Source organism: Hydra vulgaris, chromosome 12, assembly GCF_038396675.1.
Source record: "Hydra vulgaris chromosome 12, alternate assembly HydraT2T_AEP".
NCBI classification, from domain to species: domain Eukaryota; kingdom Metazoa; phylum Cnidaria; class Hydrozoa; order Anthoathecata; family Hydridae; genus Hydra; species Hydra vulgaris.
The window spans coordinates 13710001-13725458 of record NC_088931.1 but is presented as its reverse complement, the minus strand read 5'-3'; the positions used below and the strand labels follow the sequence as shown (position 1 = coordinate 13725458).

The following is a 15458-nucleotide window of genomic DNA, read 5'->3' as shown; positions in this document are numbered from 1 at the left end:
AGGAGCAACTTTCAGCTCTCACAAAGGTACAACTTTTTTAATAAATATAAACCACCTTTTTTTTCTCTCTATTTTTAGATACTGAATAGAAAATTTAAAAATTCTTGCAAACTACATCAAATAAATAAGAATTAGCTTCAGTTGTTTATAAAAAAAAAACCATTACCGTTGTAACTAAGGTGACAAATGTTCGTAACTAAGGTGACAAATGCTGTCATTTTAGAAATGAACCAATTATTGCATAATAAACTGCTGAATGTTTTAACTGCTTTTTTTTGATTTGCATAAACTATATAATATAAATGCTCAATTTGCTGAAGTTATACAATGTAATTTGGTAATTTGCTAAAACTATATAATATAAACTTATAATGCACTAAACTGTGTATAAATTTTTATATTATGCAAGAAATTATATATTTTATACGCCAATTACAATGAATTATATAAATTTGTCTCAATTTGAACAAAATTTAAAAAATATATGCGCATTTACATGTTCTGCTAAAAAAAAATGTAATTATTATATAAACACTTTTATTGTGGAATCTTTATTTTTTGTAATAATTGTTGCAACTTCCTGCATTCTATTACAGTAAGAAAATATAAAATATTTTTAATAAGAAGTAAAACTTATACAGCTCTTTGTTTATCAAATTTTTTATCAAATAAAAAAGAAAAAATTAAAAGAGTTTTTAATAAATTAATGAGTAGCTTGCGTGAAAACCCAAAGAAAATGTCTAAAGAATTTTTTTGTATATATATAAATTAGATTATCCATGAACATTACTTTTTAGTTTATCTTGCCAAATAAATATACAAAACTCTGATATAATTAATTGAGTACTCTTGCTAAAGAAATAAAGAAAATAAAATAAGGATCTCTTCACTCACAAGACTGCTCTCCATACCTATCCAAAAATGGTCCAACCTAGAGAACCAAAAAAACGACCAATGGGGTATTAATCTGCAAGGTCTCAGGTATCACCAGATGTAAAAATTAAAATCTAATCTCTATAACCAAAGGAGAAAAACACATTTAAAGTTTTAAAGCCCTTTGCACTACTGATCACACTTGGAGCCGTGTTGGAAATCTATTTTGTTTGTTTTTTCACTTTTTGGTTGTGGAGTCTTTAAAAAATATCAAAAATTCTTTACATATATGTGTTTGCTATAACCTGACAAAAAATCAGCTCTTGTGGTTTGTGTTCAGGGACTTAAAATATAGGTTATGGCATTAAAAGCCTCTTTAAAAAGAGACAATGGGTGCTTTACATTTTTATTCTAACCTTATTATCGACTATAAAAGTTTCAAAATTTAATAGAATGAAGCCTTGGTATGTATCTTTCAGGCAAAAAAAATAGAAGCAAGATATCTTTTATCTGTACAAAGATATAGCTGTTAAAGTAGGAATCTCACCTTTGAAAAAACGGCCAAAATATAGCAGCTTCTTGTGGTTTTTATGCTTTTTAAAGATTCAAAGTTACATCAAACAACTAATTTAGTAACAATATCAAGTGACTAGTGGACATGGGATTCTATAGTTAGACTTTATGTTTGTGTGTAATTTGTCTTCAAAAAGAGTGCTTTTTTTGTCCAAGTTTGTATAAAATATGGGGTAGAAAACACATAGTTAGAGGTATTTTTTCTAATTGTTCTGAATTTAAAGCACACAAAAACCTCTTCATATTTTAGTTGTTAAACCCACAGGTCTGCTTTGTTGTTTTTGTTTAAAACGATTGACTAAATATTGGAAACACACACAATAATAACAACATTTTTAAATTTAAATAAGAAATATAACTTTACTGAAATGGGTTTTAACAAGAAATCAAACAAAAGAAAATCCCATTTAACCTTAATCTCCTATTGAAAAAACACATACATACAGACATGAAATGATTTCCTTTAAAAAAAATTATGGTTGTGTTATGACGTTTATTACTTTTTCTTCATGTTCATGTTCTTGCGATTTGAGATTTTTTTATTTAGTGCAAAATAAGATATATACTTCTGATTAATTTTTTGTAAACTTATGATATTTTATGAAACTATAAATAAATTAATATAGTTTATAATAAAAATAAAAATTTCAGACAAGAATATTTCTTATCAACAAATGCTATATCAAGTATTTCTAGAATGAAATTCTAGAAATCACTGTTTGACTGTTTAAAAAAAAATAATTATTTAAAAAATCGAATTTAAAGATGCTTGCTGTTATAGTCAATAATACATTTCAGTAACTGGCCTCCATAACCAGGGTGATCAGGGTTTCTTTTGTACCTAGCCCATTAAGCACTGAAGATTGAATGCAAGGCTTCTGTTGATTGCTCACTAAAAATGCCCAATGCTGTACCCTTTAGAGCAATAAATTCAGGAACATGGTAGAACACTGCATGGGCTTTTGGGGTGACTGAAACTGGGAGTTGAAGATATGAGTTCTTAAAGTCTTTGATATGTTGAACATACGCAGTATTTAATGTCCTTCCAAAACAGGAACTAACAACACTCTTAAAATGTTGAAATGTTTTCATAAAACCAAGCATATGGTCTGCCTTTTCTCTTTCAACAATACTTTGCAAAAACATCCATATTCTTCAAAAGCTTATGACAATCATTCCCAACAAACTCTCCACCATGATAAGGTTGTAATTTCAATTTGAGAAGTAATGACCAATCTTTGCCTTTAGGCCATATCTTTAGCATTAATTTGTAAAGATGATTTTTAATTCTGAGGAGAAGATAAAGTTCCATTGGGGGAATAAACTCAAAAACTTGTTTGACATCTTCTTGGTCAAACAATGGGCTATGAACAACATTATGAAAATCCTTTGCGCACATTTTTCCATTCTCTTTTTCGATGAATGCTTTGTATTGCATCCTAATGGATCTGAAGTTTCTTGGAGTTCCCTGTTCTTTGAAGTCACTAAATTTAACATCACACCAACAGCAAGGGTGTTTGCTTGAGTGAGACTGAATACCACAGATGATATTCGCTAACTTCATGTCACATGCAATAAAGAAAGGCACATCAATTTTCCCGAATAAACTTAAAATTTTTTTTTGACATTTTCATAAGTTTCTGAAACATTTTCAGCAACAGCAACAAGTAGCTGATGCTTGGCACTTGTTTCTTTCCCATGTTCTACAGTCAGTAAGCTTTTGTCATTGGAGGCTGAACTTGTTTTCACATTTTGACATCCACCATTGGAGAAAACACTCAAGCTGAGCTTGAGGAAAGATTTTTGAATTTGTAGTCTTGTTTAATGTTACAGCCAGTTCTTGCATCTTTTTATTCGAAAGACCAGTATTGATTTGAACTTGAACCATGTTCAAAGTAGTTAGAGAAGTTCTTAATATGCACTGAGCTCTGGAGGGACCTGAAATAATAGTTAAAGCTTAAACCACTTTCTCTGCTCAACCTAATTGTGCCCTGTGGAGAGGATACCTTTTGAGTTATTACAGAGGACGCAATTTGACCATAGTTTATCAAAGCTACTTGATGGTTCTTTCAAATATTGATTGGTTGAAGTGAGCTTTTGTAGAATGTCCTTATAGTCAGCCAACCTGGCCTATTAAACAATTACAAGAATCATATCGTCTGGTCTGTGGTCTAATAATCACTTTGTTAAAGTTATGTGGCTTGGGAAGAGGCAAGTTTCTATCTCCTTGCCATGCTTTTGTACCATTGCTCTGCAGGAATTGCATATGCCCAATGGAACTCTATCATCCTTAAAATCAATGGAATTTCCAGAAAAAAAACAACCTAGTATTCTTTCCTTGATGAAATCAGAAATATGCCTGTCACATTTTGAAAAACAAAAGAAGCATACAGATTGCTGACAATCTTAATGAGTTTTTCTTTTATATGGCATTTCAGTGGTTAAAAAACTGATCTTCGAAAAATAACTTCAGTACAAGCTTGTGTTGGTAAAAAATCTTTTTAGTTGTTTAGGCTGTTGACTGCTTAAATGTAATTACTTTGATGTTGTGGCTTTTCCCGGAAAAAAAGAAACATTTGTTTTCACATTTTTAAATAGTAGAAAAACTTGGTCAAAGCAATAAAAGATTTTAGGAGATAAGAAAATATTAATCAGTATAAGAAAAAAAGCACAACAAGGTTATACATATTTGATTTATATAAAAAAAATTGATTCTAACATTAATTTATTTATATATATATATATATATATATATATATATATATATATATATATATATATATATATATATATATATATATATATATTTATATACTGAATACTAAAAGTTGCACACAAAAAATACAATAAAAATGCTAATAATTCAATTGGAGAAAAACAATTTAAAAAAATTAACTCTAAACCACAATCAAAAGCTATACAAATAAAATGACAACCAGCAGTAATGTGTGGTTATATCACTAATGACACTCAAGTATATTGGGTTGAGTGTATATGAACATATGCATTAATTGATACTAACACATTATATCTTGAACATATAGAACTGGTTAAAAAGTAAATTTCTACTAATTAGCAGTGTATTAATCAATAAACTTCAATCTTGTTCAATGATTGTTATTGAAATCAATGAAATTTAAGTTCTTCTACTATTTATAAACAATATTTCAGATATCATAGAACATTACACTAAACATTTTTGATAGTAAAACTATTTTTATCAAACTATGACTTGATAAGAACCTCCTTCTTATCAACATATACAATGCTGTGAACAACTGCACAAAATAGTTTTCAAAACTGAAAAATCCAAACAGTGTTATTGGTACTAAATATTAACATATTTGTACTTAGCTCTTTTTATTACATATTTTATTAATTTATTATTAAATTTCATATAAATTATATATAAATTTAGTGTGACCATTTGTTGTAATTATCAAATGCCTTTAAACAACAATATAGGTTCTGATGCATTATTTGTAAAAATAATAGATCACTATACATTTAGTTTAAACTTCATATTTCATATGGTAACATAACCACACATTACTACTGGTTGTCATAATTTCATTTTCATAGCTTGCTTTTAATTGTGGTAAAGTTTTCATTTTTTATTAATTTTTTCTAATTGATCCCTATACATTTAGTTCATATTTCTAAATATAAACTTTTATAAAACAATGAACAACAATAAAAGCGCATAAAAAGTTTAAAAATCTATAATTAATTTAAATAAAATATTTGAATAGTTAAAGGCATAAGGATCTAACAAATTTGAATAATTAAAGGCATAAGGATCTAACAAATTAACAAAATAACAAAATAACAAAATTTAAATAATTAAAGGCATAAGGATCTAATAAATTATCTCACCAAAGATTGAATATCATAAGAAGCCATGTACTTATTAACAAGCATCTCAATGAGTTGACTGTGATTATTAGAAGCAGCAAGACTAACAGGTGTCATCCCCAACTAAAATCAAAGCTATGTTAATAACATAAGTCTACAATAAACATTTAACAAACTTACTTGTGAGTATTTAACTCTAAAGAAAACACTAAAAATAAAGTACTGTGTAAATAAAAACTTATTTTTATTAGGTTCTTTATATTACATATGTATATGTATATATGTATAATTATATGTGTGTGTGTGTATGTATATATATATATATATATATATATATATATATATATATATATATATATATATATATATATATATATATATATATATATATATATATATATATATATATATATGTATGTATAAATATATGTATATGTACAATTATATGTATATGTATAACTATATGTATATGTATGTATGTATGTATGTATGTATGTATGTATGTATATATATATATATATATATATATATATATATATATATATATATATATACATACATACATACATACATTGCAGAAAGTCCTTGCTATTTTTTAAAAACGAAACATGGAAGAAAAACTTAGCACACGACTGCTTTGATGTCATAATAAGTTGCTTTGACGGTGCAGAAGTTTGTGAACTGGTGGGCCTATATATATTAGACTCACTATCTAAAATAATAAATAAAGAAGACGTTGGATTATATCGTTACAATGGTCTGATGATACTTCGTAAAAAAACTGAATCACAAATTGATAGAATACGAAAAAACATAATTAGAGTTATAAAAACGATCGGTTTTAAAATAGAGATCCAGACAAACCTACCCGCAGTCAACTTCTTAGATGTATCCTTTAACTTAGAAAAAACCTCCTACCAACCTTTCAAAAAACCAAATGAATATCTTTGTTACATCCACTCTGATTCCAACCACCCTCCGCAAATAATAAAGCAAATCCTCATCTCTATCAACATCAGATTATCACAAAATTCCTCGAATGAAAAAACATTTAATTTAACTATACCAGAATATGAAGATAAACTAAGAAGAAATGGCTTCACTAATTTTAATTTAAAGTATTACCCCCAAAAAAGAGAAAAAAAGACAAGAAAAAGAAATATAATATGGTTTAACCCCCCTTACAGTAAAAGCGTCTCTACCAATGTCGGACATATCTTCCTGAACTTAATCGACAAACACTTTCCAACATCCCACCCCTTAAGTAAACTATTCAATCGAAACACCATCAAATTGAGTTACAGCTGCACCAAAAATACCGAAAGTATAATAAAAAGCCACAACAAGAAAATTAGTTCAGAAAGACCAAAAGAATACCCACCCTGCAATTGCATAAAGAAAGAAAACTGCCCTATAATAGGAAAATATAGAGCCTCTAATGTTATTTATAAATGTATAGTATCCCCCCCCCCCTAACACCCCAGAAAAAGTATATATTGGCCTAGCAGAAAGTGAATGGAAGAAAAGATGGGCTAACCACAAACACTCATTCACAAACAAAAAGATGAAAAATTCAACCAACCTTTCAAAGTATATATGGCAGATAAAAGAAAACTTAAAAATAACACCATAATTAACTCGGTCAATAATTAAACAAGTCCCCGCCTACAGCAACGTAACAAAAAAATGCTTGCTTTGCCTTCATGAAAAACTTTGCATAATATCATACAAAGGTACGCAAAAATTATTAAATAAAAAAACAGAAATTATTTCTAAGTGCTGTCACGAAAACAAGTTCTTGCTTGACAACCACGAGTCCAAAGATTAAAAAACCGAACCACGCTCGCAAATAGTTATAGTTTTATAATTGTTTTTGAACGCCACGATGTTTATTGAGTATATTTTTTAACGAAAAAAACAATGTATTTTTTACCTGATGATTGCTAAACGCATGAAACTTTTAGTAGTAAAAATCATGTAGTTATTTTTATTTAATCTCGTCAAAAAATCAATTATATATATATACATATATATATATATATATATATATATATATATATATATATATATATATATATATATATATATATATATATACACTGTAGCCTAAGGGTCAAATATTTTGCGGATACTATTATATTTAGTACTGCCTCAAAGCACCTGAAGTTTGTATGGAATACTGGTTTACAGGTTAATGCATTGCTATTGCTATGCAATATTATGCAACTGTTTCCAAATATATTCCAACAAACTTACTTTATAAATGTATTGTGCTATTTAAAAAAATAGCACAATACATTTATAAATATTAAATATCCTATGCAGTGAAAAATAATAAATATTAAATATTCTATGTAAATTACACACTAGTTTGATATTTATAATTTCACAATAAGTTTCTCAAATATTCAATTTATAAGTAAAGTACTAGACATTATTGTCAAAATTACTGAATAATACTGATCCATGATTATTTGCTTACTTTATAAAGGTTAAAAAATAACAATGGCTGTAACATGTGCTGTAAGTACTGTTTTCTTAATTGGTGAGCCACAAGATACATTTGACAGTTGAAGGCTGCCAACGACTCGTGAAGTTTTGAGAGTTTATTTTCACCATCATAAAAATGAAAAACTGTTACAAAAAGAAGCTTTTAAACTTGCAAATCAACAGCTTTGTGAAATTTAAGCCAAAGCAAGGGTTCCAACGAGTGAACTGAGAAATATTATTAGAAAATTGAAGGATTTATTAGACTGTTACCGGAATGTCTATTGCAATAAAAGTAGAAGAATTGTTGTGCAAATGGACCAAGAAGCAGAGCTTGAGCAGTCTATCAACATGTTGTTTGACATTTCTCACCATGATTGGATGAATTTGATTACAATTGAAGAAGATTAACTGTTTTTGATTGATCAGCAGTCTGAAAGGAAGTATGCCATGGGTGGTGTGGATACCGAGTTGTCCAAGAAAGAAGAGAGGAAGGCGAAAAGAGTGTCCAAAGAGGTAGAACGGCGAACCAAAGAAGAAAAAAGAAAGAACAGTCCTGCTGAATCTGCAACTCGTCCGGAGCAGAAGCTTTATCTGTTCAGTAGTTCTGAAGCTGAATCATCTCAAGATGAGACATCTAGAGAAGAACAAGCCAGCTTCAATAAGACTCCAAAACATGCAAAAGTAGCGGCTAAGCATGTTTTAACACCTGAGGTTGCAGCAGTGCTGGATCATACAAATATTAGTGACAGAAAAGCTGCGTTTATCCTCACAGCAGCAGCACAAACCTTCAGCAACCAAGTTGTAACTATCCTGCCACTGTCTACCAGTGGTATTCGTAGAAGCAGAAGAATGCACCGAATCCATCAAGCTGACAACATGAAGGCTTCATTTGCTGCTGATAGCCCCTTGGTCATCCATGTTGATGGTAAACTACTTCCAGCCATCAGTGGTGGACTAGAGAAAAAAGACCAGATCGTAATTCTGGTAACAGGTTGTCACACAGAGAAACTTCTTGCCATCCCCAAAATAGACAGGGAACAGGAGAACAGGTGACACAGTCAACATTTGCAACTTTACTAAAGTGGAATCTGATGGAGCAGATTGCTGGAATTGTATCTAACACAAGTTGTTTAAGTGGATCTTGTGTTTTACTGGAGAAGTTATGCAAAGATCTACTCTGGCTTGCTTGTTGACATCATTTGCTTGAAGTGGTATGTGAAAACGTGCTTAAGAAATTGTTTGGTCTGACATCTGGTCCAAATGTAGCACTATTTCATCGTTTTCAGGAATTCTGGCCTCAAATAGAACAAGGTTATTACAAGTGTTGTATGGATAGTCATTCAAATGCCAGTCTTGACTACCTCAAGCATGATGTGGTCATTTTTGCAAAGAATGCTCTAGCAGGACAAGAAGATTACCAAGAACTTCTTAAGCTCACATTGATTTTCCTGAGACACTGTCCTCCAAAAGGTGTTAGTTTTAAAATTCCTGGTGCATTCCATCATGCGAGATGGATGTCAAAGTTGCTATGCAATTTGAAAATCTTTCTGTTTCAACACCAACTCAAACTGACAAAGCATGAAAGCAGTGCTTGCCTAGAGTTCAGTTAGTTTGTCACACTAATTTATGTGAAGGCTTGTATCACATCTCCAAATGCATACAATGCTCCGAGTAATGATCTGAACTTCACTCAAGCCATTGCAGACTACTATTCAACTAATGATGCAGTAGCCAAGGCGGCTGCCGGTGCAATTGGACGTCATTTATGACTTATTATGATTATGTACTTAAGCGAAGAAATGGTACCTCTTAGCCTCTTCTCAGACATGATGACACTGAACACAAAGCAGAAGAGTCAACTACGAGAGTACCCAGCTGGAAGAAATGAAGATCATTTAGTTATACAGGAAAAGAAAACTTCAACACGAAAACTCTTGATCAATTCATTGGACCTGCATCCCACCTGTTCTTTGCAGCCCTTCAAATTTACACCTCCTTTATGTCAGAAGATGTAGATAAGTGGCCAGAACTGTTATCATTCATTATTTGAAAGAATACTGCTGAATTTTTCAAAGTAATCAACGACAGCGCTAAAAGGGTCATTGCTTTAGCCACTACATTCAATTCCTCACAGACTAAACAGAAAAACCAGAAACAATATCTGTTTCAAGTTGTTGAACAACATTGTAAATGCTTTCCTAGAAAGCTACGCTACTTGATAAACATAAATAGGCGTTAGTCGTCTGTTAGTGATAGGCCTACTGTTGTTGTGACGAACACCGAACTTAGAACAAAACACTATAGGTTGAACTCGAATATACGAATATCACTGGACTATTACAAATAATTGTCTACATTTTATTTACCATTGCATTTCAATAGCAAAAAGTGCAAAGTATGTTCACTTTCGACTCGAAATTTCAAATTAGCTAAAATTATGAAACTTTATGGTCTTTGTGAAGACCATGAAGTTTCATAATTTAAGCTAATTTGAAATTTCGTTACACCAAAAATATTTTTTGTGGCCTATCTTATGAGCAAAAGGAACACAAAAAAGCAAGAGCATAAAGGTTTTGACATGGCTCATTTTTTGAACCACCCTAATATATATATATATATATATATATATACATATATATACATATATATATATATATATATATATACATATATATATATATATACATATATATACATATATACATATATATACATATATTTATATATATATATATACATATATATATATATATATATACATATATATATATATATATATATATATATATATATATATATATATATATATACATATATATATATATATATATATATATATATATATATATATATATATATATATATATATATATATATATATATATATATATATATATATATACATATATATATATATATATATATATATATATATATATATATATATACATATATATATATATATATATATATATATATATATATATATATATATATCCATTAAATACAAAATAAGAGACAAATAATAATAAAACTTTTATCTATTTATTTAAATATAAAATTAAAAATTACAAACTTGATTATAATTTACAAAATTAGGTTTGGTGTCACTTAATTAAAAACTAGTCAACAGAGTGATACCTAAAAAAACTAGTCAATAGAGAGACACCTAAATAAAATAATTAAATAAAACAAAAAATAAACAACCATATTTCTATATATTTCAATTATTTCAAAAATTATTATTTAAAAATAGAATAAAAAATTACTTTAAAATAAAAAAGATGGAGACATGAAAATAATTAAGATAATAAACTAAAATAAAGAAGTCTTTGTTCATGTTAACAAAAAAAGGAAACATTTATATGATTTATAATTTTTATATATATTTTTATATAGTATTTAATGTTTTTTTTCTTGAAAAATTCGACTAAAAATATTTTAAAATTCTTAGTTAAATTAATTCATTAATTAATTAAAAAGTAAAAAGTTAATATTCCTTTCAGAAACTATTTGTAAACATGAGTAGATCCTAAATAAAGTGTGAAAAGTTCTTTGAAAAGAAAGTTTTTATATGATAATTGACTCATTTTGAAAAGTAAAAAAAAGAAAAAAAAAAAGCCATGCATACATTAGCTTTTTTTTTAAGGATGGAACACTGCTATTTTATTTCTTTAAATTTTTTTTTTATGACTTATTATTTGAGTATTTAGTCATAAATAAAACTGATTATACATGCTGATAGTTATGCTGTTTTTTAAATTTCACAAAGTAACATCTTCAAAACAAAAACATAAATTTTTTTTTTTCTTTCCTTTAATTATTCACCTCCCCAAGGCCAAGAGGGCCACTACAATCAAGGAGGCTACTTTTGTGGTTACAACCCTCTCTCAACTCTATAACTCCAAAACACAAACTTCGGCGAACAACGCCACTGTACGGAAAAACAAGTTGAGCGTGGTACTACCATGGACATGGTGGGGATCAAATTCAAAACTTCTCGCTTATGAGGCGAGAGCTCTACCACTACACCACTACCGCATATAATGAAATGTTCTAACTTTTAAACTTATTTTGTCGAAATAAGTTATTTCAGAATTGAAAATTCGGAGTGTATTGTGACATTACCTGGTAAAATAATATGGATAATAATATATTTAAATTATATACCTTAAATATAAGCTTTAAAATATAGTTATAAATATTAAAACCTTGGTTTTTGCATTCACATAAGCCCTCTTCTTCATTATTAGCTCCACACATAAAATATGCCCATTTTCACTTGCTACATGAAGTGCTGCTTTGCCATTCTAATATATTACAAATCATGTTACAAAAGTTGTTACAAAATTTATAATTTAATTTATAATCTTTTTATAATTTTATTAAATTATTTTTAAAAAACAATACCTCATCAAACAAATCTACCCTTGCATCATTATCAAGCAATATACGAAGTATACTGTGGTATCCATAATAACAAGCAACAAGCAAGGGTGTCCATCCATCCTAATAAATGATTTTTTATTAGATTAACTTATAAATACTTGAAAAGTGTACAAACACAAAAAGTCAACATACACTATTTTTAAAATTTGCTGCTTGAGATGCTTCTTTTTCAGACATAGATTCAAAAATCATTTGAAGTATGTCAGTATTTCCATTCCGACAGCAATAATGTACAGGGGTTTCTTTTGTCTTTAAAAATAAAAACTATAATTCAACTAGAGTACCAAAACAGCTAGAAAATAATTACAAATTTATTAATAAATAAGTAATATAAAACAAATGTAAACCAAATGCACAAAATTTGCAAAGTAAACAAAATCTGAAACACAAAAAATAAAAAAACTACTAAGTAAAGCACTATCTTATCAATAATAAATATTTGAAAATAATAAATATTTGAAGATAATAAATATTTGAAGATAATAAATATTTGAAAATAATTAATATTGAAAATAATAAATATGTAATTTGAAAATAGATAGTAGGAGTGTGGATTAATCAGAGAACTTTATCTCTTACTTTCAACATTTGCAAATAATTTAAATAAAAAAATTTTGTTGGTTGTAAGAGAAGCACAAAAAATTTTCAGTAAAAATATTTACTGTTTATTTACTCTTTATATACTTTTAATGCAAAAACTTGAAAAAATGGTTCAAGAGAGAAATATAATTTAAACAAGCAGGTATTACCACAAAAATATTCATAAATATAGTTTAAACAAGGGAGTATTATAACAATGTTGTAATACATATAAAAATATGAATAGTTAAAATTCTGGAAATTGAATCTTCTTTATCCTCTTTTCTTAGCATTCTTACATCATCTTATCTTATCACTTTTACATTGGATTTTGTTTAAAACACTCTACTTTCCTCTAATTGAGTTCTTATTAGCATCACTGATATGACTTGTGGTGTGATTGATTCTTTGTGATTCATTGTGATTGGTTCTTTTACTTGTGGCATCTTTATTGATCTTCAAAAAGCTTTTGATACAGTTGACCTTAAGATTTTAATTAAAAATTTATATCTAATAAATGATTATCAAAGTAAATTTAAAATCGTACACAGTTTGTATCGATTAATGGGTCTCAATCCACAAATAAAGTTATTAAGTATGGTGTTCCACAGGGTTCTGTTCTAGGGCCTTTACTGTTTTTAAAATATATTAATGATCTGCCTCATTCTATAAATAATTCAATTGTTCATCATTTCACAGATGACACTAATCTTCTATGCATTAATAAATCACTCCTGAAATTTTGTAAAAAAGTTTATTCATATCTCCATCATTTGAGTCATTAATTAAATAGTAACCATATTTCTCTAAATATCAATTAATCTGAATTTATTATTTTTTACCCTCCAAAAAAAGCAGATTGATAATGATAATGTAAGAATTAACGGTAAAAGACTTTTCCCATCTAAACATATACAATATCTTGGGGTGTTATTTGACAAATTATTTAACTATTCAAATGATGCCTAAGCTTATTTATGCGAGTTTATAACTTATTATTGTAAATTTTATTGTGAAATAAACGGACAAAAAAAATCATGCTGTTAACAACTAATAACAACTAATAATTGTGCTATTCACAATATCTTTTTTTTACACTAACAAAATTACTGACTTTTCTTTATTTCATTTTTTCCCATATTAAACTTTCCAATTTTTAAGGTTCTAATTATGTTACATTAAACTAATTCTATAAGAAACATGTTTAGCCATGTTTATATCTCTCTCTATAATTGCATCAAGTTTTAAAAGAAAATATTGCATTGCTTGTTACATGAATTAACAAGGTGTGTGTCTGATGGTAGCTTATGTGAGTCTGATCTTTTCAGAAATAAATCATTGGTCTGTAGTAAGTATGTTACCAAGGTTAATTTTACACCTTGTAAAGTGACTGATGAAAGTATCCATGTAATAAACAGTGTGAAATTGAAGGTTAAAACAGTCAATGTGGATGGTAAAAGCGCAGAGAAATGGCAGGTAGAAGAATTGACATACTGTCTGCAGAAGACTCAGTGAAAAGGTAGTGCTTATATTATTGGATATGATGAAAAACAAATAAGGAACATCAGGAGTTGGCATTTTAGCAACAGAAAAAAAAATTGTGTAGTTGAAAAGAGACTCAAAAATGAGAGTGTTTAGCTGTTGGAAGGTTAATTCTTAAATAGTCAAAGTATTTGCACCTCAAACAGATAAGAGAAACAAGAAGAAATTCTAAATTACTCTTGGAAATATTTTAAAAAATATTGGTGAAAATGAAAGGCTAATTAAATATAGAAACATAAATGGACATGTTAGCACAACCACAGATGTTTTTGAGGAAAATAATAAATAGAGTATATATTTATATATATATATATATATATATATATATATATATATATATATATATATATATATATATATATATATATATATATATATATATATATATATATATATATATACAGTGGCGGCAGAAAGTCATGCACCCAGCAACTTTTACTACAAAATTTTGATATTAGAATAGGTTTTAAAAATAAAAACAACCAGATTTCAAGTTCTTTAATGTCAAGGTTGTTTACTTTGTGTAGGAACTTTAAACTTTTTTGTGACTTTTAATTTTTAGTAACATTTTGGCAATGTTAATTTATGCGCTCAGCTGATGTCCCTTTAAATTTTGTTTACAATTGATATATTTGATAATACTTTATTTATTTGTATTTTGGGCTTGTAACTTACCAGTCCATGTTATTTTGTATTTGTTTTTCGGTTTTTAGTGGATATTAATTGTAATTTTTACATTGGTTGCATTATTTATTGTTTTATTTTGCAAAATGAAGGTTAATATGATGGGCCTTATTGTGCAATTAAGGCTTGGCATTGGGGGTCACAAATTTTACTTACTTAGCATTTATTTGGTATTATTTTTCATTCTAAATATTGTTTAATGATGTATTTCATATTTCTTGGTATTAAAAAACAATTTTTTTATTTTAGAATTATTTTTATAAAATTATTATCATGACTGGAGCGAAAAAGCTGACTGCGGAGGAGCGGCTGGAGGTGGTTGAGCAGGACAGGAATGGGTCAACTTTCGATGCAGTGGCTCAGAAAATGGGAATAAGCAAGTCAATAGTAACTAGGCTGATGAGGAAATACAG

The 15458-nt window shown here is 28.1% G+C and overlaps 1 protein-coding gene across 2 annotated transcripts in view; it reads right to left on the bottom strand.

The window, feature by feature from the left end:
* The window catches only part of LOC101235649 (serine/threonine-protein phosphatase 6 regulatory ankyrin repeat subunit A), a 133213-nt gene that overhangs the window by 51095 nt on the left and 66660 nt on the right, over nt 1–15458 (bottom strand). For both annotated transcript variants that reach the window (XM_065812258.1, XM_065812259.1), the window contains exons 15-18: nt 12373–12489; nt 12202–12300; nt 12003–12101; nt 5323–5424 (exon numbers count right to left, since the gene is read on the bottom strand). In XM_065812258.1, the coding sequence (XP_065668330.1) occupies nt 5323–5424; nt 12003–12101; nt 12202–12300; nt 12373–12489 (417 nt within the window). The remainder of the gene's footprint in view (nt 1–5322; nt 5425–12002; nt 12102–12201; nt 12301–12372; nt 12490–15458) is intronic.